General features: G+C 38.3%; 1 protein-coding gene across 1 annotated transcript in view; it reads right to left on the bottom strand.

Annotated features, from left to right (window-relative positions):
- Nucleotides 1-7,925: 7,925 nt before the first annotated feature.
- LOC135478309 (probable hydrolase PNKD) overlaps nt 7,926-25,769 on the bottom strand; it is a 42,376-nt gene continuing 24,532 nt past the window's right edge. The window contains 9 exon segments of the mRNA XM_064758585.1: nt 7,926-9,228; nt 9,230-9,249; nt 9,251-9,266; nt 9,895-9,942; nt 10,548-10,615; nt 12,023-12,109; nt 12,644-12,807; nt 13,641-13,733; nt 18,638-18,696. Of these exon segments, the coding sequence (XP_064614655.1) occupies nt 9,082-9,228; nt 9,230-9,249; nt 9,251-9,266; nt 9,895-9,942; nt 10,548-10,615; nt 12,023-12,109; nt 12,644-12,807; nt 13,641-13,733; nt 18,638-18,696 (702 nt within the window). The 3' untranslated portion in view covers nt 7,926-9,081.

Here is a 25,769-nt window from a genome sequence, read left to right as displayed (position 1 = left end):
ATATATACCTGTTCACGAGATTTACACCACAATATACAGTGATTCAGTTCACAATTGTTAAGTACAATATACCATACAAGTTTGTACAGCCCATTTTGTCCGTGATTCTGCCGACATCTTATTCTATAAGGATGTACAGCCAGGCAATTTGTCTCAGGTTCTGCTGTTTAATTTTGTACAGCCCATTTCAGGCCAACCTCGAATACAACACAGGTCAACTGCAAAACCATGTTTTGTGCGATTCGGTTATTAAATTATACATAAGGTTTGACTGAGCATCTCACCCAAGCATGTCATCGGTGACCCAGTTCAAACCACACACAAAAACATTTGATTGCAAAAGGCCTTAAATTTGTTACTGACTAATACTCTATAATTCGACTGGATTGTACAACGCATATGTCAGTGATCTTGCCAACATCAGAGAAAATACGGCTGGCTAAAACCGTATGCATTAAGGTTGATTGTACAGAACATCAGTGATCTTACACCAGATACAATAACGTTAAGTTTACAAGAATTTGTTAATACTCTATACAATAATGTTCAACTGTACATCAGATGTTGTCAGAGACTGCTATCAGCGATTTTGGTAACACTTGTACAATAACTTGATTGTACAACATTTTTGGTAGCCATATATGACAATAATATATACATATCTGTAATAATATGTGTGATGATTCAACTCATGGCAAGTTTTAAAAAGAACCATACACAATGTTGTCCTGTTGATATACCATACACACTAATGTTGTCCTGTTGATATATCATACAAAACACTGTTGTCCAGTTGATATGAATAAAAAACACAACAATGTTGTCCTGTTGACATACCATACACAACAATGTTGCCCTGTTGATATTACCATACACAACAATGTAGCCCTGTTGATATTACCATACACAACAATGTTGCCCTGTTGATATTACCATACACAACAATGTTGCCCTGTTGATATCACCATACACAACAATGTTGCCCTGTTGATATCACCATACACAACAATGTTGCCCTGTTGATATCACCATACACAACAATGTTGCCCTGTTGATATAACCATACACAACAATGTTGCCTTGTTGATATTACCATACACAACAATGTTGCCCTGTTGATATTACCATACACAACAATGTTGCCCTGTTGATATAACCATACACAACAATGTCGCCCTGTTTATATACCATACACAACAATGTTGCCCTGTTATCACCATACACAACAATGTTGCCCTGTTGATATAACCATACACAAAAATGTTGTCCTGTTCATGACAATGCACAACAATAATTCCACATGTTCGCCTAGAGAGAAAAAAATGTCAATCAAAAAATATTAGAAGATAATCAGAAGATATTAATGACATACGCCTACGTGTGTGCCAGCCGTTGTCCAACTTAGACGTTGACGTACCGCAAATGTTGCCACCTGTTTCAGCCATTCAGTTCTCAACTGGTACAACTGCTGAAAATTATATATATATATATATATATACATATATATATATATATATATATATATATATATATATATATATATATATATACACACACATACATGCGCACACATACATTTTGTCAATAATGGCCGGTGTTTTGAAAACAGGTCTTTTCACGCTCGACTAAGGAGGTCTCAAAAGTCAAAAGACTGGTACAAAAATGAAGGAACTGATGTTGTAAATTTGTCTAAAAATTGTATTAAATCAAATTTTTACCAGAAAGCTACATATAATTCTTCCTATAATTCTTCTAATCCAAAGCCAATCCGAATATAATATATATATCTGCATTATTTGTGTCAATATACACTTGACACAAATTGCGAAATAACAAATAGACATATTACCTTCTGTACACCAGTCTACAAGCATTTACTCATTTCAATATTCAAGCTATTTTCACCAAACAATTAATCAACCAGCCGCCTCACCTATTCACCCTGCTTCAACAAATCACCCATCAGCCAGCTGCCTCGCGTGGTAACCCATCAACCAGATGTCTCGCCTATTAATGCATCAATCAGCTACCCTGAGTCTTCGATCATCTACTAGCTGCAATATCTGTTTGCCCATCAACCAGCTGCCTCACCTGTTCACCCATCAACCAGCCGTCTCACCTGTTCACCTATCAACCAGCGGCCTTACCTGTTCACCCATCAACCAGCCAACTTACCTATTCACCAACCAACCAGCCGGCTGACACATTCACCCATCAACCAGTTGTCTTACCTATTCACCCATCAACCTCAAATATTCACCCATCAACCTCACATATTGACCCATCACTCAGCCGCCTCACCTATTCACCCATCAACCAGCTGCCTCACCTATTCACCCATTAACCACTTGTCTTACCTATTCACCCATCAACCTCACATATTCACCCATCAACCTCACATATTCCCCCATCAACCAGCCGGCTGACATATTCACCCATCAACCAGCTGCCTCACCTATTCACCCATCAACCACTTGTCTTACTTATTCACCCATCGAACAGCTGCCTCAACTGTTCACCCATAAACCAACTGCCTCACCTATTCACCTATCAACCAGTTTCCTCTCACCTATTCATCCATCAACCAGCTGACTTGCCTACTCATCCATTAACCTGCTGTATCACCCAATTATGATCAACCTACTCTCTCATCTGTTCACCATCTGCATGCTGCCTTACCTATTCACCCATCTACCAGCTACCTCACCTATTCATCCATCAACCAGCTGTATCACCAAATTATTATCCACCTACTCTCTCTTCTATTTAGCTACCTCACTTATTCACCCATCAGCAAGACACCTCACCTATTCACCCATCAGCAAGCCAATTCACCTATTCACCCATCAACCACCTGCCTCACATATTCACCCATCAACCAGCTACCTCAACTATTTACCATCTGCCAGCTACCTCACCCATTCACCCATCCACCTCAGCTATTCACACATCCATCAGCTACCTCACCAATTCACCCATCCACCAGCTAACTCACCTATTCACTCATCAACCACCTGCCTTACCTATTCACCCATCCACCAGCTACCTCAGCTATTCACAAATACACCAGCTACCTCATCAATTCACCCATCCACCAGCTAACTCACCTATTCACCCCCCAACCAGCTACCTCAACAATTCACCATCTACCAGCTACCTCACTCATTCACCCATCCACCAGCTACCTCACCCATTCACCCATCCACCAGCTACCTCACCCATTCACAAATCCACCAGCTACAGTACCTCACCCATTCATCCATCAACCACCTGCCACACCTATTCACCCATCAGCCACTTGCCTCACCTATTCACCCATCAACCTCAACTTTTCACCTTCTGCCAGCTACCTCAACTTTTCACCTTCTGCCAGCTACCACAACTTTTCACCTTCTGCCAGCTACCTCACCCATGCACCCATCCACCCGGCTACCTCAGCTCTTCACCCATCAACCAGCTGCCTCAACTTTTCACCATCTACCAGCTACCTCACCTATTCACCCATCAACCACCTGCCACACCAATTCACCCACCCACCAGCCGTCCAATCAAAAGTTCACCAGTTGCGTCCATCAACTAGTCTTTCACTGGCAATGTCCATGTGTTTGCATCAGATGCATGTATGATGAGCTTTAAACCCGACTGATTTTTCACCAGGGTATTTAACAAAATCTAACAAACCGAAGCATAAATGCATGAGTGACCAGTAATGCGGCTGTGACACGAGGGCATTTCTTCTGCATACAGGACCATCATGTGAGTCATTAGCAATAGTACAACAGCAACATTTACATGTATCCAGATAGTACACAAAGTCCCTGTACAACTACATGTGTACATGTATGTACATCTACACATGTACATGTATGTACATCTACACATGTACATGTATGTACATCTACACATGTACATGTATGTACATCTATACGTGTACTTGTATGTACATCTATACGTGTACTTGTATGTACATCTATACGTGTACACATATGTACATGTATGTACATCTATACGTGTACATGTATTTACATCTATACATGTACATGTATGTACATCTATACGTGTACACGTATGTACATGTATGTACATCTATACGTGTACATGTATTTACATCTATGGGCAGTTTTATAGGCTCTCACTCCACAGCAAAGCAATCTCACACAACATGCTGATTGTAACTACATGTATCATGGTACTTTGGCAGTTATCTACAACATGCATTACCATGCTTTTCAGAATGAACTTTAGATTGCCTTAGATTGCCTTGGAAGTAACCATCCTTTATCAACACAAAATACCATTTCTGTACACATGTTTAATCCGGGTCCATGTTTAATACAAAAGCTTAATCCATTGTAAAATTTATACAGAGAGGATTTATAAAACATATACAAGTAATAAGTTCTGATCTTATAAATAATGTGTACATGACAGAAGAAAGAATTCCACAGGTTTAAACACAAAACTACGATGAAAGGCTGCTACTGATGGTTTTTTTTTCCAATTTTAGCTCTCAGACTAGTTGGTGTTCCAGTTTCGAAAAAACAGGAGAAAGCCTGTGGTAACCATGGTAAAGCCAGACATAAACAAGGTTTCTTTCTCACAGATGGGGAGAAAACACATAACAATCAGTCAAAGCTTATCCAGTAGCAAAATGTTCCTCATTTAAAGCTTTTCACAAAGCTGTTAAAATACTGATCAACAGCAGAGCTCATAATTGTAAAGGGGAGATCACTCTTCGCTACTTCTTCAGAGCAGTCCACTGAATAAGGAAAGATGCCAGTTTGCGATGAGTTACTAAATGCTGTAAATATTAATATTCTAGGTATGTAATATTCTATGCATCAGGACATAGTCATGGTGAAATCAAAAGAATAAAGATGTATACAAAACATAAATGTAATAAAGTACTTAAAGCAGTAAAGAAAAAAAGTTGAACACAATGTTCACATGGCACGGCATAAAAACAAGCAACTATTACAAAAAGTTATAATGTGTGTATTATTATGGGGGTTGTTGCGTTTTTTGATAAATCTGCAGTCACAACATTAAACTCCTGCAGATTAAAAATGGCAATTATAAGCTTGTTCATGGGCATAATGGGGTGCAGCATATACCAGACAAGGAATCCAAAACTAATTCACACAGAGAAACTCCCTTCACAAATACAACTTCACTGGTCGTACAAAGTTTTGTACAGACCTTGAAGCTGTAAATATGTACACCTGATCAGAAATACATTCAGTTTTTTTATTTCATCCGCAGTGTAGACGGTGCTCATGAGTATTGAATTGCAATAAAAACTTCATCAAAACATACCTACTAACAGATTATATTCTTAATTGACATGCCATAAAAAAAATTTTACATTTTAAAATTCAATGATATAAAATTCTGGATTCCTATACAATTAAAAAAGAAGAAGCTGATTTTAATTATAAGTTTACTGAGGTCGATCTTCTTGTGTTTAATATCAACTGTTAGTGAGTCTTGGTTTCATCAATGAAGTACATACGCTGATGAGCTTGTTCTCACCTTATATCAATTGTTAGCAAGTCTTGCCTTTGGTTTCATCAATGAAGTACATACGCTGATCAGATTGTTCTCACTTTATATCAATTGTTAGCAAGTCTTGCCTTTGGTTTCATCAATAAAGCACATACTCTGATGAGCTTGTTCTCACCTTATATCAATTGTTAGTAAGTCTTGCCTTTGGTTTTATCAATAAAGTACCTATGCTGATGAGCTTGTTCTCACTTTATATCAATTGTTAGTAAGTCTTGCCTTTGGTTTCATCAATAAAGCACATACTCTGATGAGCTTGTTCTCACCTTATATCAATTGTTAGCAAGTCTTGCCTTTGGTTTTATCAATAAAGTACCTATGCTGATGAGCTTGCTGATCAGATTGTTCTCACTTTATATCAATTGTTAGCAAGTCTTGCCTTTGGTTTCATCAATGAAGTACATACGCTGATGGGCTTGTTCTCACCTTATATCAATTGTTAGCAAGTCTTGCCTTTGGTTTTATCAATAAAGTACATATGCTGATGAGCTTGCTGATGAGATTGTTCTCACTTTATATCAATTGTTAGCAAGTCTTGCCTTTGGTTTCATCAATGAAGTACATACGCTGATGAGCTTGTTCTCACCTTATATCAATTGTTAGCAAGTCTTGCCTTTGGTTTCATCAATGAAGTACATACACTGATGAGCTTGTTCTCACTTTACATCAATTGTTAGCAAGTCTTGCCTTTGGTTTCATCAATAAAGTACATACTCTGATGAGATTGTTCTCACTTTATATCAATTGTTAGCAAGTCTTGCCTTTGGTTTCATCAATGAAGTACATATGCTGATGAGATTGTTCTCACTTTATATCAATTGTTAGCAAGTCTTGCCTTTAGTTTCATCAATGAAGTACATACGCTGATGAGCTTGTTCTCCCCTTATATCAATTGTTAGCAAGTCTTGCCTTTGGTTTCATCAATGAAGTACATACGCTGATGAGCTTGTTCTCACTTTATATCAATTGTTAACAAGTCTTGCCTTTGGTTTCATCAATAAAGGACATACGCTGATGGGCTTGTTCTCACTTTACATCAGTTGTTAGCAAGTCTTGCCTTTAGTTTCATCAATGAAGTACATACGCTGATGAGATTGTTCTCACTTTATATCAATTGTTAACAAGTCTTGCCTTTGGTTTTATCAATGAAGTACATACGCTGATGAGATTGTTCTCACTTTATATCAATTGTTAGCAAGTCTTGACTTTGGTTTCATCAATAAAGTACATATGCTGATGAGCTTGTTCTCACTTTATATCAATTGTTAGCAAGTCTTGCCTTTAGTTTCATCAATAAAGTACATACGCTGATGAGCTTGTTCTCACTTTATATCAATTGTTAGCAAGTCTTGCCTTTAGTTTCATCAATAAAGTACATACGCTGATGAGCTTGTTCTCACTTTATATCAACTGATAGCAAGTCTTGCCTTTGGTTTCATCAATAAAGGACATACGCTGATGGGCTTGTTCTCACTTTACATCAGTTGTTAGCAAGTCTTGCCTTTAGTTTCATCAATGAAGTACATACGCTGATGAGATTGTTCTCACTTTACATCAGTTGTTAGCAAGTCTTGCCTTTAGTTTCATCAATGAAGTACATACGCTGATGGGCTTGTTCTCACTTTACATCAGTTGTTAGCAAGTCTTGCCTTTGGTTTCATCAATAACATACATAGGCTGATCAGATTGTTCTCACTTTATATCAATTGTTAGCAAGTCTTGCCTTTGGTTTTATCAATAAAGTACATACGCTGATGAGCTTGTTCTCACTTTATATCAACTGATAGCAAGTCTTGCCTTTGGTTTCATCAATAAAGTACATACGCTGATGAGCTTGTTCTCACTTTATATCAACTGATAGCAAGTCTTGCCTTTGGTTTCATCAATAAAGTACATACGCTGATGAGCTTGTTCTCACTTTATATCAATTGTTAGCAAGTCTTGCCTTTAGTTTCATCAATAAAGTACATACGCTGATGAGCTTGTTCTCACTTTATATCAACTGATAGCAAGTCTTGCCTTTGGTTTTATCAATGAAGTACATACGCTGATGAGATTGTTCTCACTTTATATCAATTGTTAGCAAGTCTTGCCTTTGGTTTCATCAATAAAGTACATACGCTGATGGGCTTGTTCTCACTTTATACCAACTGTTAGCAAGTCTTGCCTTTGGTTTCATCAATAAAGTACATACGCTGATGGGCTTGTTCTCACTTTATACCAACTGATAGCAAGTCTTGCCTTTGGTTTCATCAATAAAGGACATACGCTGATGGGCTTGTTCTCACTTTACATCAGTTGTTAGCAAGTCTTGCCTTTAGTTTCATCAATGAAGTACATACGCTGATGAGATTGTTCTCACTTTACATCAGTTGTTAGCAAGTCTTGCCTTTAGTTTCATCAATGAAGTACATACGCTGATGGGCTTGTTCTCACTTTACATCAGTTGTTAGCAAGTCTTGCCTTTGGTTTCATCAATAACATACATAGGCTGATGAGATTGTTCTCACTTTAATACACAACAGCGATAAGCTGTACGGATAAAGAAAAACCCAGATCAATGACACATATGAGAGATGCTCTGATTGGTTGATAATATAGGCTGAAGATTATCCAGACCAGTTTTTAAGATGTTTATTCTCCTTGAGAAAACCTTTTTTTTAAGACTGTCTGTGAAAACAGCTGCAGGATTGTAACATAATCTGAACCACATATTATCTACCCGATCAAGGGCTAACTCCTAATCTTCACCTTTTCAAATTTAATGATGGTTTTAATATCATGGAATTTTTCACTCATTATACCAAAGTGGTGAAAAATCATCTGATATTTATAAGATTACCAGTAAAAATCACAAAAAATCTTTGTAACACTTGAAATAAAATCTGTGAAAATACAGATGATTTATGGTACTTCCAAATCTGTTTTTGAGTATTTTCCCAAATGAAAGACCTCGTGTACATGTCAATCATGTTTTGTAGATAAACAAATATTATCGCCAAACTATAACTATTCTTAAAACACAACAAACTCTTGAAACTGACAATGGTGACATTTAAAAATTGAGAAAAAATGCATGGTGTTGAACTCACAGTTTAAAAGACAGGTAGCTTACAAATAACACTGTGCAGCAAAATTGCTATACCATATAAATTGATTACCTCCCTTCATCCAACTCTCCTATCTATACACATTTCATAATAAGGTTGGAAAGGATGAGTAGAAGCCACATTGAGGAATTGTTCCTCAAAACTTGATTCTACACAGCTGCAAATTCTCTTGCACATTCCATCACGCATAATACGCACAACACAAATACTGAATACCAGACACCACAGATGTTCAAGGGCCACTTGGTAAGAAATGGTTTAGAAAATATTACCAATGGAGTTGCGTATCATAGATTTTCTTTCCTTGTGCTTCAAAGAAAGTATAATAATACCCAATATCAAAGGGCACACAACCGTTATAAAAAATCAGATCAGTTTGTTGCCAGAAAAAGGAGCCATGTTTCTGTGTCTATAGTTTGTACTTGAAATGGTCTTTCCTTTGACGAATTTCTGCTAAGGCTTGAGCTCGGACTGCATCTTTGCTTGTTTCTCCATCTTTGCTCAGTTCTAAACCCAGTGACTGTAAAATTGTGTCTGTGTTTGTTCTCAGGAAAGGGGTTATATTGCTTCTCTTCTTCCTATGGTTGACGGGGACTGAAAAACAAAAAATTGAACAAAATACATGGAAATAAGAGATTTATTTATTTGATTGGTGTTTTACGCCGTACTCAAGAATATTTCACTTATACGACGGCGGCCAGCATTACGCTGTGAGGAAACTAAACAGAGCCCAGGTGAAAACCCACGACCATCCACACATTGCTGGAAGACCTTCCCAATTATGGCCAGAGACAAAGACAGCATGAGCTGGACTTGAACTAACAGCGACCCCATTGGTGGGAGGCTCATGAGTCATAGTGCTGTGCTGGCATGCAAACCCCCTTGGCCACAGACGCCCCTGGAAATAATAGAAACAAATACTTTTCTGTGCGTTACAGGCTTCATCAAACGTTTATTTAATTGATAAGTGTTCAACACTGCACTCGAACAATTTTTCATTTACATGATGGCTGTTAGGCAGGCACTGTACAAAAACAGTTGTAGCAACACCATCAAGAATTGAATGCCAAAAGGCAACCTCATTGATCAGCAAGTCCCAGCAGAGAGTTTTTCATATATGTCTTCACTGACTTGTTTTATATTTTCCTTTATTTCAACGGATGATAGAAATCTTTTGTTTTCAACCTTAAAGGTGTTAAATTAAAGAAAAATTTCCACTTACTGTGCACGCTCGGTCCTTTCTTTGCTCTCGAACCCAAGCCAGTTTTTGCTGAAATTAAAGCATTATATTTCCCTAATAGCCAAGAAAACTGTTCAAAAAATCCTATCCGTTTAGAACACAAAATACGGTTGTTTTTAAAAAGCTTCAAATATTATTTTTCCCTTCTGTTGAGTTTTGATCTCCATTTATTTATTCTTAAACTCTTCATTTTTGTCCACATACTACTGCACTATGCATGTATTTTCAGATTGCACACCTCCATTTTTGTCCACAAACTACTGCACTATGCATGTATTTCAGTTTGCACACCTCCATTTTTGTCCACATACTACTGCACTATGCATGTATTTCAGTTTGCACACCTCCATTTTTGTCCACATACTACTGCACTATGCATGTATTTCAGTTTGCACACTTCCATTCAATGTACGACGAATCATTAATAATCAACTGAAAGAAGTCATTTAGTAACCAACTACCACTACTACTATTTAGTAACTACATTGTGATAGAGCAAGTTGTGTGGAGCTTTTCTCCCTCGAATATTGTCCTATGTCCGACAGCCACTGCATGATATATGGGCTATATTGGTGAACAAAAAAATCATTCAATCAATCAATCAATCATTCAAGAATCCTACACTCCACACTCACCTGAGCGGCCTGGTTGTTCTGTTCAAGGTCTATGGCAAATTCCAGGTTATCCATTGCATACTCATGACCTACAGAACAGGTAATCAACAGGTGTTAGCTAGAAGAGACAACACCAGACCAAATGTATACATGCATCAGTAGGCATCCCAAAGGAAGTTCGCAAAACAAAGCATAACTTCCTATTTTGCGATGTTGCACACTAGAGATATTGAGGTTCACTGAAAGCAAACCAGAGCCTAATGAGACAATTACAAACATGGTGGATGTTATCAGTTTTAAACAATTAGGTGTGAATTGTTTCTATAACCTGAGTACCCAGTTGTTTCTGCTTATGTCATCTGAACCCTGTTTTGCCTTTGATCATATGTTCCAGTGATGCAACATCACATTTCCAGTTGCACAAATACAGTGCATGCCACGGCCTCATCAGAACTCCTGATAAACAGTTGATTTACAGAGTAAGACAGCCCATCAGAAACAAAAAGATGTCTGAGGCTGTTCAGGTCTGTCTCCACCCCTTTTCTGAAATAACTCAAGTTATTTTATTTGTTGTGTTTTCTTCCTTAACATCAAGGCTTCCATCAGGGGTAGAGAATTGTCAGATTAAAAATAGCAATTGAACTGCAGAATTCCCCAGCCCTGACTAATTACACATCCGCAGTGGAGCAATATTTGCTTCTATGGCAATTGTGCAAGACATCTTAGGAAACATCTCTCCAAAACAAAAGTACTGACAATTCTGACATAGAAGAACTGTTAGTAATTCAAGCCCATGCAAATTAATATATGGACAGATATACATTGTAAAATGACCAAAAGGCATACATTGTATCGATGGGTTACAATGACCGTTTCTGAAAGTTTCTCAAACTTTCTTGCCGCAGGTTAAAAAAATTGCATGACAAGAATGGGCGCCGACAGATGGATGAACAGACAGACAGATGACGGTGCACACCTATGATGATACTCCCTGATAGCCCAATAAAGTGGCTGAGAACTTACATGGCTTAGACTCAAATTACTTCGGGCAGAAAATTTCCACATTACAGAGGCCATCAACCAGCACAAAACCAATCAAGTTTTCCTATTACTTTAGAATAGCCCAAATAATTACTTTTCACAAAATATCTATCTCACCTCTACACAAGTTACCATTCAATATCGGTAATAAGATCCTAAAATTCGTAACAGTCGCATTACAACTTTTTTGAACTTTAACACTATAAATAGCACGGATATGAGTCAAATATTCACTGAAAGGCAATATTTTCATCTATTCTTGGTAAGTACAGGAAATTTGATTTTATAAGCAAATATGGATTGTTTTGCAAAAAAACTCTGGCACCGCAATAGCCTCTTTAAAGCACAATTTTCCAGAGTTGGGAAAGGACTTTATGATTATTCTTCTTCGTACATTAATTATCGTTCCACTGTGGGTAGGGTCCTTTACAGGCAAGTTATGACCGATAACTCACCTGGCCAAACGAGCGTGTCGTCCTTGAGCTCTGTCAGGTGATCCAGTGATCTCAACATCACCCCAGGTGCACCCTCAAACATCCGTCCTGCACACAACAACAACACCAGCAACAACTGATTAGCCACAGTTTAAAGACACATTTTTCTTTAGTTTTCAGCAGACTAGCAGATTTCAAACTGAGAGCCTAAAGGCAAACCTTTTGGTATCCATTTTCTGGGTCAATTGTAAGCACCTAAAGTTTAAAAGTTAAGCTAAAAATTTCTGTAGAAAAGCTACATTCATCAGAAAAAGGGGGATAACTCACTATCCTCAGTATCTATTTTCAAAAAGTGCATGGCCAATCGAATCTACCTGTGCGGGGAGCCGTTCTGTAGATATGGTGTTAATGCCATCTGAACGGAAATTACAGATGAATGGACGAACGCCTTTTTCTAAACATACTTTTATGACCTGTCCTTACATGATAGGTGTACAAATATGACAACCTCACACCCCTGCATGTACATTATCGTTTTCACTTAGCAGCACAATACCTCTCTATTATGATTTCTAATTCACAGCTTAAAAACTCAAACACAATTATCCTCCATGTAACAAACACAATAGTAATCTCACATACCACAACCACAGAGAAACAGATGATCTCCTGAGAAAAGGGAGTCCGGGGCTCCGAAAGGCGAACCATCGAGACGGAAGATCACATGACCTACTGTGTGACCCGGTGTAAAGTTTACCTCAAACTTCATAGCACCAAACTGCAGGACATCTCCATCAGCAACTGGACTATATAGAGTAGATGTAAAATTTGGTGTCAGAAGTGGGACAATAAGATTAACCTTGACATGTAAGATTTTGACAAAATTTTGGTTCTCTGTTCACTTTATATGATATACGCCTGTTTAAAAAAAAACGCCTCTACATTGTGGGTATTGCACCAGTAATAAATATTCAATTTTCATGAGCGATTATAGGTAACACTAAATGTCAGCTGTGGCAAAATAATTTCATCACTGGAGGAGTGGTGGGAGGAGTGAGAACATAATATCGCAGCACAAAAGGTGGGGGGTCCCGAGACCATCTAGGCCCAAGGGGCTCTTGAATCCATGATGCAATGAGTGGCATTGTAGATTTCCAGGGAATAAATGGAAAAGCATAACAATTCATGCTCAGCCAGCAAGTCACAATGTATCAACAATGGAACATCCGAGTCATGTTATTAATGGTGATTTGGAAATGAAGCAGCCCTTTAACAGCTACATATAGCTGACTGTCAAATGTAAATATATGTATTCAAACTTTCTGTGGCTTGATTGTTTTTTTGTTCCCATTTTTCAAATTTTGGCATGACATTTACAGTAATGAGACGGAATACGATACTTGGATAAAAAAAGGATAATAACCCCACAATTTTGTCAATTTTTCATACTCCCCAGCTAACTGCAAACCTTTTTTTTGACAAAAAAAAAATTTTAGACAAAAAATGACAGACTGCATCTAAAAAGGCTAGATTGCTCCATAGAGAGGGAAAAATGTCACCCCAGCATTTGACTAAAATTTCAGCTAAAACTCCCCCAGCAGGCAGTGACATTGGCGTATTAGGTGGGGGCTGTACTCACTGTGTGACGGCAGGAATGTTGTCCATGGCGCCCCCGTACACCCTCATCTCTGGGTAGACGTGCTTCAGGTCGCTATTCCCACCGCTGTGGTCCCTGCAATGTACACAGGTGTCATACTAAGCTGACTCCAATTTTACTTTGTATTTTACAGGCAACCCAACACTAAAAAATGCGACAAAGGAGTAAAAATACAACTGAAAATTCACTTTTTTTCATTTTGTTCGATCTTGTTTCTGTTTATCAAGGCATTCCAATGACGTATACACGATAAATTTTCCACAAATTAGATGCTAAAATTTCAAACTTTCTTTATACCCTTCCCCTACATTGAAAAGGAGATTTTCTTTGTCCGTAAAACAATGAAAATTGGTGTACATGGCACTTAAGATTTTGTTTGCCCGTAAAATGGCACATTAGATTTTGTTTGTCCTTAACACAACAATGAGAATTGGTGTACATGGTACATGAGATTTTGTTTGTCCTAAAAACAACAATGAAAATTGGTGTACATGGTACGTAAGATTTTGTTTGTCCTAAAAGCAACAATGAGAATTGGTGTAGATGATACGTAAGATTTTGTTTGTCATAAAACAACAATGAAAATTGGTGTACAAGGTACGTAAGATTTTGTTTGTCCTAAAAGCAACAATGAGAATTGGTGTAGATGGTACGTAAGATTTTGTTTGTAATAAAAACAACAATGAAAATTGGTGTACAAGGTACGTAAGATTTTGTTTGTCTGTAAAACAACAATGAAAATCGGTGTACATGGTACGTAAGATTTTGTTTGTCCGTAAAACAACAATGAAAATTGGTGTACATGGTACGTACGATTTTGTTTGTCCTAAAAACAACAATGAAAATTGGTGTACATGGTACGTAAGATTTTGTTTGTCCATAAAACAAAAATGAAAATTGGTGTACATGGTACGTAAGATTTTGTTTGTCCTAAAACAAAAATGAAAATTGGTGTACATTGTACGTAAGATTTTGTTTGTCCTAAAACAAAAATGAACATTGGTGTACATGGCACATAAGATTTTGTTTATTAGTTGCTCAAGGCTATACTCTAATGGACACAAAAGACGGACTATAACGGAAGGAATAGCAATAGATGGACAGACGAATTATGTGTAGTCATCATCACATAATAAGACCCACTTTATCGTGGTTGTATAAAGAATGGGCAAATTTCTTCCTTTCTTTAATATCCATCTGGTCTAACCATTAGTTATCCAGGAGACGCTCAGCCAGCAAATAATCAGGTGCTACATCTATCTGTAATTATGAGGTAAGTGTTGGAAAGTGTCTAGAAGGAGACAAAGGCAGGTAAAAATTACACATAAATAGTGGGTGGCAGTATATATCATAATGAAGAACGTATGACAACAACCTTAAAGTCAAACTTTATTTTCACAGTTCAGAGTGTAATTGTGCAAAAGTCTACTTGCTTTTTTAAAAGTTCTCTCAAGTTGCTAAAAAGAACAATGGCTGACCAGTCGATAAAAGGATCTTCTAGATTGAATTATTCAGATGTACATGTAGCAGCTTCTTCAGTCTTGGTGAGAAAAGTGATCAAATATTCATGAATATGCATGAGCAGACACAAAAAGGTGTCACAAAATCCTTAACCTGTGACACAAATGCGGAAGGGAGCATTAAAATGACCTGTCTGAACGGGAGAAAAAATATTTGATATGTTTTCACATTTTTTCTTTCTCTCTCTCTCTCTCCATATACATTTATATACGTGTATCATTTGTGCATTGTATCATTACAGGAGCCGCATGATCCTAGCTGTTAACCAAGGCCACCTCGGCTACTTTTTAGCTGATTTATTTCTGTGAGGAGCTATCCAGCGATGAAGTGTGCTGTCTGCTTAGTTTATCTTCAGCGCAGTTTTGTCGGCTTTGATGGAGGCGTCTGTCATTGAAAAGTGAGCCCCCCCACATTATTTATCAAAGTGTCTAATAAATTTTAACACCAATCGATATCTTTTTTGTAAACAAGGCTTAGCAGAGAGCTAGAGGGGTCGATTTCGTTGACCTTTTTTACAGAGCGATGTTCAACGACAAAAGATAATGATTATTCCCCCTTTCTTAACATGATCACCAGAGGACCATTCTATGTCTGTCATAGTAATCATTGCCAGATTGATTGACACTGAACTTCCCATATCCTCTGTCTTTTTTCTTTTGGGCAATTTCTGACATTTACGAATGAAAGAAAGGCCAAATATAGCTTTAACCAGTTCATACCTACATGTAGACTCACTATAGCAAACTGAGACTACATGTACATGTATAAAGATATTTCAAAATATAATAGGTACAATCCAATTTATAATGCTGCATTCAATGAAGGTCTATATCTTTGACATAATGTACATGTACACAGATTTTAAAACTTTGTACCGAAATTGAATTTTTCAGATCTCATTGCTGCAATCAACTATCTGTCAAAAGGATCTACTGATTTGAAAGTGTTCACATCTACACATCTTGACCTTCTAATTTACCAAAGAAATGACAATGTATTCTGGGATATGAAGTGGGGTAAGAGTATATAGCAGCTCAAGAAGGTCTGCTGGACTGTGATACATTTAACATAATCAGCATTTTTAGTTGTTTCCAGTTTTAACTCCAGAGGCCTGAAAAGGAATGTTAAAATCAAATCTGAAAGTCTCACTTCCTGGATTTGGGGCCCTGCAGAAACAGAGACAAATGGTACAATGAAATAAACACGTATCTTTTGTACTGTGAATTTACACAATAAATTAAGCATTTAATATTAACAGAACAAACAGACTGTAAGCAAAATAAACACTGTGAATTCTTTAGAGGTCTACGCCAGTATCTTAGCGAGACACCTCTAGAAATCATTTGGATTATTATTATCATTCTTTGCCAACTTGTAAAATTGCAATACCTCGAAAACTGGTAAAGGTAGAAAAAACAAACTTCAGGGCCTTACTGAGGAACATATAAAGCACCTTTGGACATTTTGTTCTGTTTTACCAGTCACGTAATTTAGCAGCCAGTTTGAATTTTATTGACAAGCTAAAAAAATCTTCTCCAAAATGGCTAAACCTATCGCCATAAGCTTTACGTTTGTAGATTCTAGGTGGTTCGTGCTACCCAGAATGTGAAAAAACTTTTAGTTCGGTATGCAAATAAGGCCAAAACTGATTAATGAACTTGGCTCAAAAGTAGGTCAATTTTTAAAACTGCTTAAAATCATTAAACAAACACAATATGTGGTGCCCCTTGAAATCATGATAACAACTCTGCAAGAATTATTTTTGTTCTTTGTGTTGTTTCCATGTTAAGATAAAAAAAAAAATTTGACAAAACCAGCCTATGAAAATAACAAGGGAGCTTCGTGCTAGACCGCATGAATCAACTGAGTTTACATTTGGAACAGCATCAGCTGTCCAACAATGTATTCTTTCCGTCTTCAGCCAGCAGCTGAAGATCAAAGCCGCCTAATCTCTAGCTAACCATGAAAACTAACCACTGTTTTCATGGTTTTTTCCATTGTCATGAACTGTACAGACACCAGGCTATCAGAAGTCGTAAAAGACTAACTGTGTGGACCCCGGCAACGTTGTTGGATAACAGCTTTAATCCTTATCTGGGTCAGTTTTACATTCAGTTCTTCTTCCTTTTTTGTATACTTTGTTTTACTTCTAATACCTTGTATAAACATTTGAAATGCATTTCCTCAGAAAGCTGAAATATAATGGAGAAAAATTCATCCATCCACATCAGAGAGCTCAGAAGACTTTATTTAATGGGTGTAAGATCTGTGCTTTAAGATATGTGGACAAGTCATTTTCTGGTTGTTCTTGGGATTTCTGGTGAACCTGCTTTTACATCTTCATGTTTTAGTTTTTACAAAATTTTAACAAGCTTTATGTACATGGAGGACAGTAACAAAATACAATGTTGTAACTGATGAAAAAAAAGAAGAAAAAAAAAAAAAAACCAAACCCAACATGCCAATTAACATCTGTTATTCTCCATCCATTAATTGTGTCATGAAAAATCTACACAGTTACTGTAATCCTCTCAAACATTTGCATGAAATAATACATTTTTAAGGCAAATACACGTAAAAATCATAAATATAATCTTTGGTGCTGAAGATATACTTTGACATCGTTCTACATATACCGTAAACAACCTAATATTTTCAATCCACTTATCTGATCAGTGTTTAAGCTTTACTTAAGAATATTTCACTCATACGACACCGGCATTTTAGTGGAAGGAGACCAAGCAAAGCCCGGGGCAACCCCACAACCATCCGCAGGTTGCTGGCAGATCTTCCCACACACGGCTGGAGAGGATGCCAGCATGAGCTGGACTTGAACCCACAGTGACCACATTAGTGGAAGTCTCCTGGGTCATTACGACGTGCTAGCTAGTACAGGTACCATGTCCAGGAAAACCATTAAACATTCTTTTTAAGAATAATGGAAAATTAAGCCGGAGTAACTTACAGTTATATTAAAAGTTTTAGGTTTTTTATATTAACAGTATTTGCTATCAAGTCTAATATAATTATTAATAATTTTCTAGCCATGGTTTGGCAGGTCACCATGATAGTGGCTGACTGTTACCCACAAAAGAGGTTTATTCCGCCTTCCCGCACCCACCATTTCCATGGCGATGAATCCAATAAACTCCCCATTCATCCAAAACCCTGGAGTCTCCTATCTTGGAGGGCTTTCCATTGCTTTATAATTGACTCAAGTCCCCCCCTCCCCCTACCACCAGCCTATGGTACCTATCACCCCCTGATGCCCTAACCCCTATTCCCCTGTGGCCACAACTTTCAAGGTGGTTGTCATGTGGGTGGGCCAGGTCTATTCTGCAGGAGTAGGGGTGTTCAGAGACAGGGCCTAGGCTTTCAGACTGACCACTAAACTCAAGGTGTGCTCTAACCAGGGCTAACGGTACAATAATTATGAAATATGAGCATAATTTGCTTACCAGTGCTTATGGGTGGTCAATATCGCCACTGGGGTAACCGAATGAGCTTCAATTGCTGCCTACAACAGAAGAGTTATTTTTAACGAATTCATAATCCTGTTATTAATCCATGAGTACTTTCTGCTGGAGATGTGCCTTAACGCTACCGCCAAAATTAGCATGTACAAAAGATACATATAGGCTTATCTGGACACTTTGTGTTTCAATGAATAGTTTACATTATCCACGAGACATTTAACTCCAAAAGACAAAAAACTCATTTTGATATGACAAATTCGGCACTTTATCTTGCCGTCATCAGGAGAATTAAATTTCACTGTGAACATTACAGACATATATTAAGTTCAAATATATCAAATTTAGCTCTAATGAAGACAAAAAAAAAAAACAAAGCGTCAAAATGTTGAGCCAAAATGAGTCTTCGGTTTTTGGGAGTTATGCTTCTTTAAAATGTGTTAAGCTTATCTTGCACAGTAAATTTTTTTTACACAATGATGAAAACAGATATCTAAAACTGTCCTCAATAAGCCATTGAATACACGTTAGCTTGGACATAGTGCTTGTCATGGACAAATACATTTTCTTTACTTCATACATCTAGCTGTTAAATGCCACACTCGGTTTTATGGGTACCAGAAACAGGAGTACTCGGTATAAACCAATGACCTTTGGCAAGTTACTGATGACTTTTCCCCACGTCATGTACAAATGAGCGCACCATATTGGTTTAAGACAGGAGTCTTCGGCGAACGCTAAACTGCATATTTAATTGCTTTATTATCACCGCAGCCCCACAGACAGTGAGAACGGTGCGGAAACGAACAAATCCCCAGTCCAAGGCTGGGGTATGAATTGATGACAGGAGCCTTTAACGACTGGGCCATGTATGGCTTGCTCCCTGACAATGGTTTATCTGTGTATACCAAATCCCTCATGATGGCTCAATTTGCACATGCATGTATCAGTGTTATACCAAATCCCTCATGATGGTTCAATTTGCACATGCATCTATCAGTGTTATACCAAATCCCTCATGATGGTTCAATTTGCACATGCATCTATCAGTGTTATACCAAATCCCTCATGATGGTTCAATTTGCACAAGCATGTATCAGTGTTATACCAAATCCCTCATGATGGTTCAATTTGCACATGCATCTATCAGTGTTATACCAAATCCCTCATGATGGCTCAATTTGCACAAGCATGTATCAGTGTTATACCAAATCCCTCATGATGGCTCAATTTGCACATGCATGTATCATTATTATACCAAATCCCTCATGATGGCTCAATTTGCACATGCATGTATCAGTGTTATACCAAATCCCTCATGATGGTTCAATTTGCACATGTATATATCAGTGTTATACCAAATCCCTCATGATGATTCAATTTGCACATGCATATATCTGTGTTATACCAAATCCCTCATGATGGCTTAATTTGCACATGGATGAATCAGTGTTGTACCTAATCCATCATGATGGCTCAATTCGCACATGCATGTATCATTACTATACCAAATCCCTCGTGATGGCTCAATTTGCACATGCATGCATCAGCATTATTCCAAATCCCGTATGATGCCTCAATTGGTATATGCACGTATCAGTGTTATACTAAATCCCTCATGATGGCTCAATTTGCACATGCATGCATCAGCATTATTCCAAATCCCGTATGATGCCTCAATTGGTATATGCATGTATCAGTGTTATACTAAATCCCTCATGATAACTCAATTTCCACATGCATGTATTAGCATTATTCCAAACCCCTCATGATGGCTCAATTTGCACATGCATATATCAGTGTTATACCAAATCCCTCATGATGGCTCAATTTGCATATGCATCTATCAGTGTTATACCAAATCCCTCATGATGGTTCAATTTGCACATGTATATATCAGTGTTATACCAAATCCCTCATGATGGCTCAATTTGCACATGCATACATCAGTGTTATACCAAATCCCTCATGATGGCTCAATTTGCATATGCATCTATCAGTGTTATACCAAATCCCTCATGATGGTTCAATTTGCACATGTATATATCAGTGTTATACCAAATCCCTCATGATGGCTCAATTTGCACATGCATGTATCAGTGTTATTCCAAATCCCTCATGATAACTCAATTTCCACATGCATGTATTAGCATTATTTTAAACTCCTCATGAATCCCTCATGATGGCTCAATTTGCACATGCATGCATCAGCATTATTCCAAATCCCTCATGATGGCTCAATTTGCACATGCATGTATCAGCATTATTCTTTGGAATAATGCTGATACATGCATGTGCAAATCATGATGGAAAGTATCAGTATCATAACATAGTGTTGATTCACTTATATGGTGTTTAGAAATCCCATATTCAAGAATATTTCACTTTTACAAAGCCAATTATATACTTGTTTGGGTGGACTAAAACTGAGGTTATTAAACCACCAAAACATTGGCACCGGCGGCACAACTGAAGTTCCAAAATGCACCTTTTCTAGAATGATGACAACTACAGGATGCAACCACCTTTTAACCAGTGCATCCAAAAACACCTACCTATGCAGCCATTTTATATTAATCAGGATGAACTAAGTGTCGTACGTTATGTCTCCCCTGTTCACCACCAGAGGTCAATATTCTGGCATTTTGTGGTATGGTTATAAGTGAGTCTAGACTGGACATGTATCAGGACATGAGTGGGAACTGTTATGAATTATAGAGGCAGGTGGAAATTTCAATGACTTCCTGGAAAAAAGGTTAGAACCAAAGTTGTCAAGAGCCACACCTAACAACAAACCACCCCTAACAAAGAACCACAGTTGTCAAGAACCAAACCTAACAACAAACCACCCCTACCAAAGAACCACAGTTGTCAAGAACTACATCTAACAACAAACCACCCCTAACAAAGAACCACAGTTGCCAGGAACAGCACTAACCCCCTGACCTATAGTATACACTCCTGAGAACCATCAAGATTGAGTCAGATTTTACCACATTGCAAAAGTGCTGGAAGAAATGCTTGCGCATTAAATAGAACTTGTCGTGGAAGGGTGCATATATACATGTACATGTATTACATCTTTTCACACATTTTACATGAATCTGTATTTAAGATTGTGTTAAAGAGGGGGGCCCAAATACTTAATACATGTACAACTATACTGTACTATACATGAACATGCCACTGGCACTAATGTACACTATTATCTGGAATGTCGGTGCACAACTATACTGTATTATACACGAACATGCCACTGGCACTAATGTAAACTATTATCTGGAATGTCGGTGCACAACTATACTGTACTATACACGAACATGCCACTGGCACTAATGTACACTATTATCTGGAATGTCGGTGCACAACTATACTGTACTATACATGAACATGCCACTGGCACTAATGTACACTATTATCTGGAATGTCGGAGCACAGCTGATAATACATGTACAACTATACTGCACTATACACGAACATGTCACTGGCACTAATGTACACTATTATCTGGAATGTCGGTGCACAGCTGATAATACATGTACAACTATACTGTACTATACACAAACATGCCACTGGCACGAAATGTACACTATTATCTGGAATGTCGGTGCACAACTATACTGTACTATACACGAACATGCCACTGGCACTAATGTAAACTATTATCTGGAATGTTGGTGCACAACTATACTGTACTATACACGAACATGCCACTGGCACTAATGTACACTATTATCTGGAACGTCGGTGCACAGCTGATATCTAAATACGTTAATTTTTTTTTTTATACTTAATTGGCATCATACCCCATAATCAAGAATATTTCACTTATATGACGGCACTCAGCATTATGGTGGAGAGAAACCAGGCCGAGCCCAGGTGAAACCCTGTATACTAAGGAGGAAGCCAGCATGAGCTGGACTTGAATTTAAAGCCACTCCATTGGCGAGAGATTGCTGCGCCAGCATGCTAACCACTAGACATGCTAGGCCACAGAGGCTTCCACAGCCATGCATATAAAGCTTTAGTAATGGCATATGGGTGGCACAAATTCAAGGTTAACAACCAAAAGCATATCCTACTTCAGGAGATCAGATACGTATATTTTATTACCTGAATGTGTACACAACTTAATATACAAACTGCATGTACTATCAACTGAACTTGGGTGGGTATTTCATGTGTCACAAATACCCCCCTCTTTAGTATCCCATTCTCCGGAGTCAGGGAATTTAAATCTGCTACACTCAGATACAAAAACCATACCGGTAATATTACATGTGGTTTCTGTCACTATCACAGGTGTAAATCAATGGTTGACCAGGTTGTTTTCAAAACCCAAATTCTAAGTTAATGACAGGGAGCAGACGCCACAGCTGCGTCCCCCTGGTGGGCAGGTGTGCAGAAGAGGCCTATATCCCTGTCATTTACCTGGAGAGTGCAATAAATGACATGAGCGTAAAACCATGTTACCAAGGAAACCAAGGCAACTGTGAACCAATAAAGTTTAAATGATCTGAGCAGCCAGGATAAAGTGTCCGTGTCCTTGCCGCTAATGACGTCACCGATGACACGGAATCTTTAATCTCTGTCATTTTAGGTGACTTGAGAGTGAAGGTTCTTGATGGACCAGATAATGACAGTTCGTTTTTCTTTGAATAAATAAGACCTGATACGGCTTTACTCCACATCAACAGTATTACAGCCCATTCACGACATCCATCCTCTTTGAACAGGAAATTATGGAATACGGATTGACAACTATCAGACTATGACATACCCTCAATACTCTGACATATTCTCTCTAGTTTGTGCAAAACTGACCTGTGGAACCAGCGGTCTCTTGGAACAGGCTTTGTAAACCTGAATGATGACATATTCTCTCTAGTTTGTGCAAAACTGACCTGTGGAACCAGTGCTCTCTTGGAACAGGCTTTGTAAACCTGAATGATGACATATTCTCTCTAGTTTGTGCAAAACTGACCTGTGGAATCAGTGCTCTCTTGGAACAGGCTTTGTAAACCTGAATGATGACATATTTCCCTCTAGTTTGTGCAAAACTGACCTGTGGAATCAGTGCTCTCTTGGAACAGGCTTTGTAAACCTGAATGATGACATATTTCCCTCCAGTTTGTGCAAAACTGACCTGTGGAACCAGCGGTCTCTTGGAACAGGCTTTGTAAACCTGAATGATGACATATTTCCCTCCAGTTTGTGCAAAACTGACCTGTGGAACCAGCGGTCTCTTGGAACAGGCTTTGTAAACCTGAATGATGACATATTTCCCTCTAGTTTGTGCAAAACTGACCTGTGGAACCAGCGGTCTCTTGGAACAGGCTTTGTAAACCTGAATGATGACATATTTCCCTCTAGTTTGTGCAAAACTGACCTGTGGAACCAGCGGTCTCTTGGAAGAGGCTTTGTAAACCTGAATGATGACATATTTCCCTCTAGTTTGTGCAAAACTGACCTGTGGAATCAGCGGTCTCTTGGAAGAGGCTTTGTAAACCTGAATGATGACATATTTCCCTCCAGTTTGTGCAAAACTGACCTGTGGAACCAGCGGTCTCTTGGAACAGGCTTTGTAAACCTGAATGATGACATATTTCCCTCCAGTTTGTGCAAAACTGACCTGTGGAACCAGCGGTCTCTTGGAACAGGCTTTGTAAACCTGAATGATGACATATTTCCCTCCAGTTTGTGCAAAACTGACCTGTGGAACCAGCGGTCTCTTGGAACAGGCTTTGTAAACCTGAATGATGACATATTTCCCTCTAGTTTGTGCAAAACTGACCTGTGGAACCAGCGGTCTCTTGGAACAGGCTTTGTACACCTGAATGATGTCAAATTTTCCGCATTCTACACGCAGTAACGTGTATACCAGCTTCAAGCCATGTAGAATGATCTGATTACATGTAGTTGTATGTTCTCATCAACAGAGCACCGCCTCATGCAATATCAAAAAAGATGGACTGAAAACAGCATACTACATGACACTATGTATACACAATCTGGCTTAGGTTGCTCATCTGTAGTCTGTTTATAGACTAATCCAGTGCCAGGCTCGTTCTACATTTCAAGGCTGTTCCAGGCCCAACCACACAACCCTCTTATTTTCCCAGCATTTCAAAACCTGAAAATGATACTTCTTAAATTTTTATGCTTTTCAAGGTCTGTATTAACACATGATTATTTCACGTGTGAATTCATCAGTTAGTTTGTCAGCTTTCTTGGTGTTTTTAATAAAATCACTTTTAAAATTCTTTCAGTCATACATGTATCTGTATCATGGCTCTGTAGAGTGCAGGACATTCTAGAGGCTTAACTTATATGTGTTATAACATACATAACTACAGTTCTCCTTTATTCAAACGCCACTTCCAACTGATGTGACTCATTGCAGGACGGAAGCTATGTATAGCAATCGATGTAACAAGGTACATGCTATTACCAATCACTGCCAGCACTGGAAGGAATGCATGTGCAAATCCGACTGCAGGAAGGTCAGCGTGTAGCATGTCAGAGTGCACCAAATCAGAATGTAGCCCGTCAGAATGCAGCAAATCAGAGTGTAGCATGTCAGAATGCAGGAAGTCAGAGTGTACCATGTCCAAATACAGCAAATCAGAGTGTAGCATGTCAGAATGCAGCAAGTCAGAGTGTAGCATGTCCGAATACAGCAAGTCAGAGTGTAGCATGTCCGAATACAGCAAATCAGAGTGTAGCATGTCCGAATGCAGCAAGTCAAGTTAGATGTATCATTTCAGAATGCATAGAGGATATCTCAGAATGTAGCAGAGTCAGCATGTATCCATTCAGAATGCAGCAATGGCAGAATGTAGCATTTCAGAATGCAACAAAGTCCGAATGTAGCATATGTCAGAATGCAGCAAAATAAGAATGCAGCATCTCAGGAATGTAGGAATCTCAAAATGAGGGCAAGTCAGAATGCAGCATGAAGTGTCCATTTTCAAAGCAAAGAAAATTCATTCCAGATAATCAACCTAATTCCAGTAAATCCGATAAACTGGATCAGAGAAAAAAGTCTAAACTCTCTGAAGAAGGCATACAAAGAAAACCATTAAATCACCCTGAGAAGCCTACATCATGTAAAACC

Source organism: Liolophura sinensis, chromosome 11 (genome assembly GCF_032854445.1).
Source record: "Liolophura sinensis isolate JHLJ2023 chromosome 11, CUHK_Ljap_v2, whole genome shotgun sequence".
In the NCBI taxonomy this organism is placed as follows: Eukaryota; Metazoa; Mollusca; class Polyplacophora; order Chitonida; family Chitonidae; genus Liolophura; species Liolophura sinensis.
The sequence above is the reverse complement of the archived record's forward strand: the minus strand, read 5'-3'. Positions and strand labels throughout refer to the sequence as shown.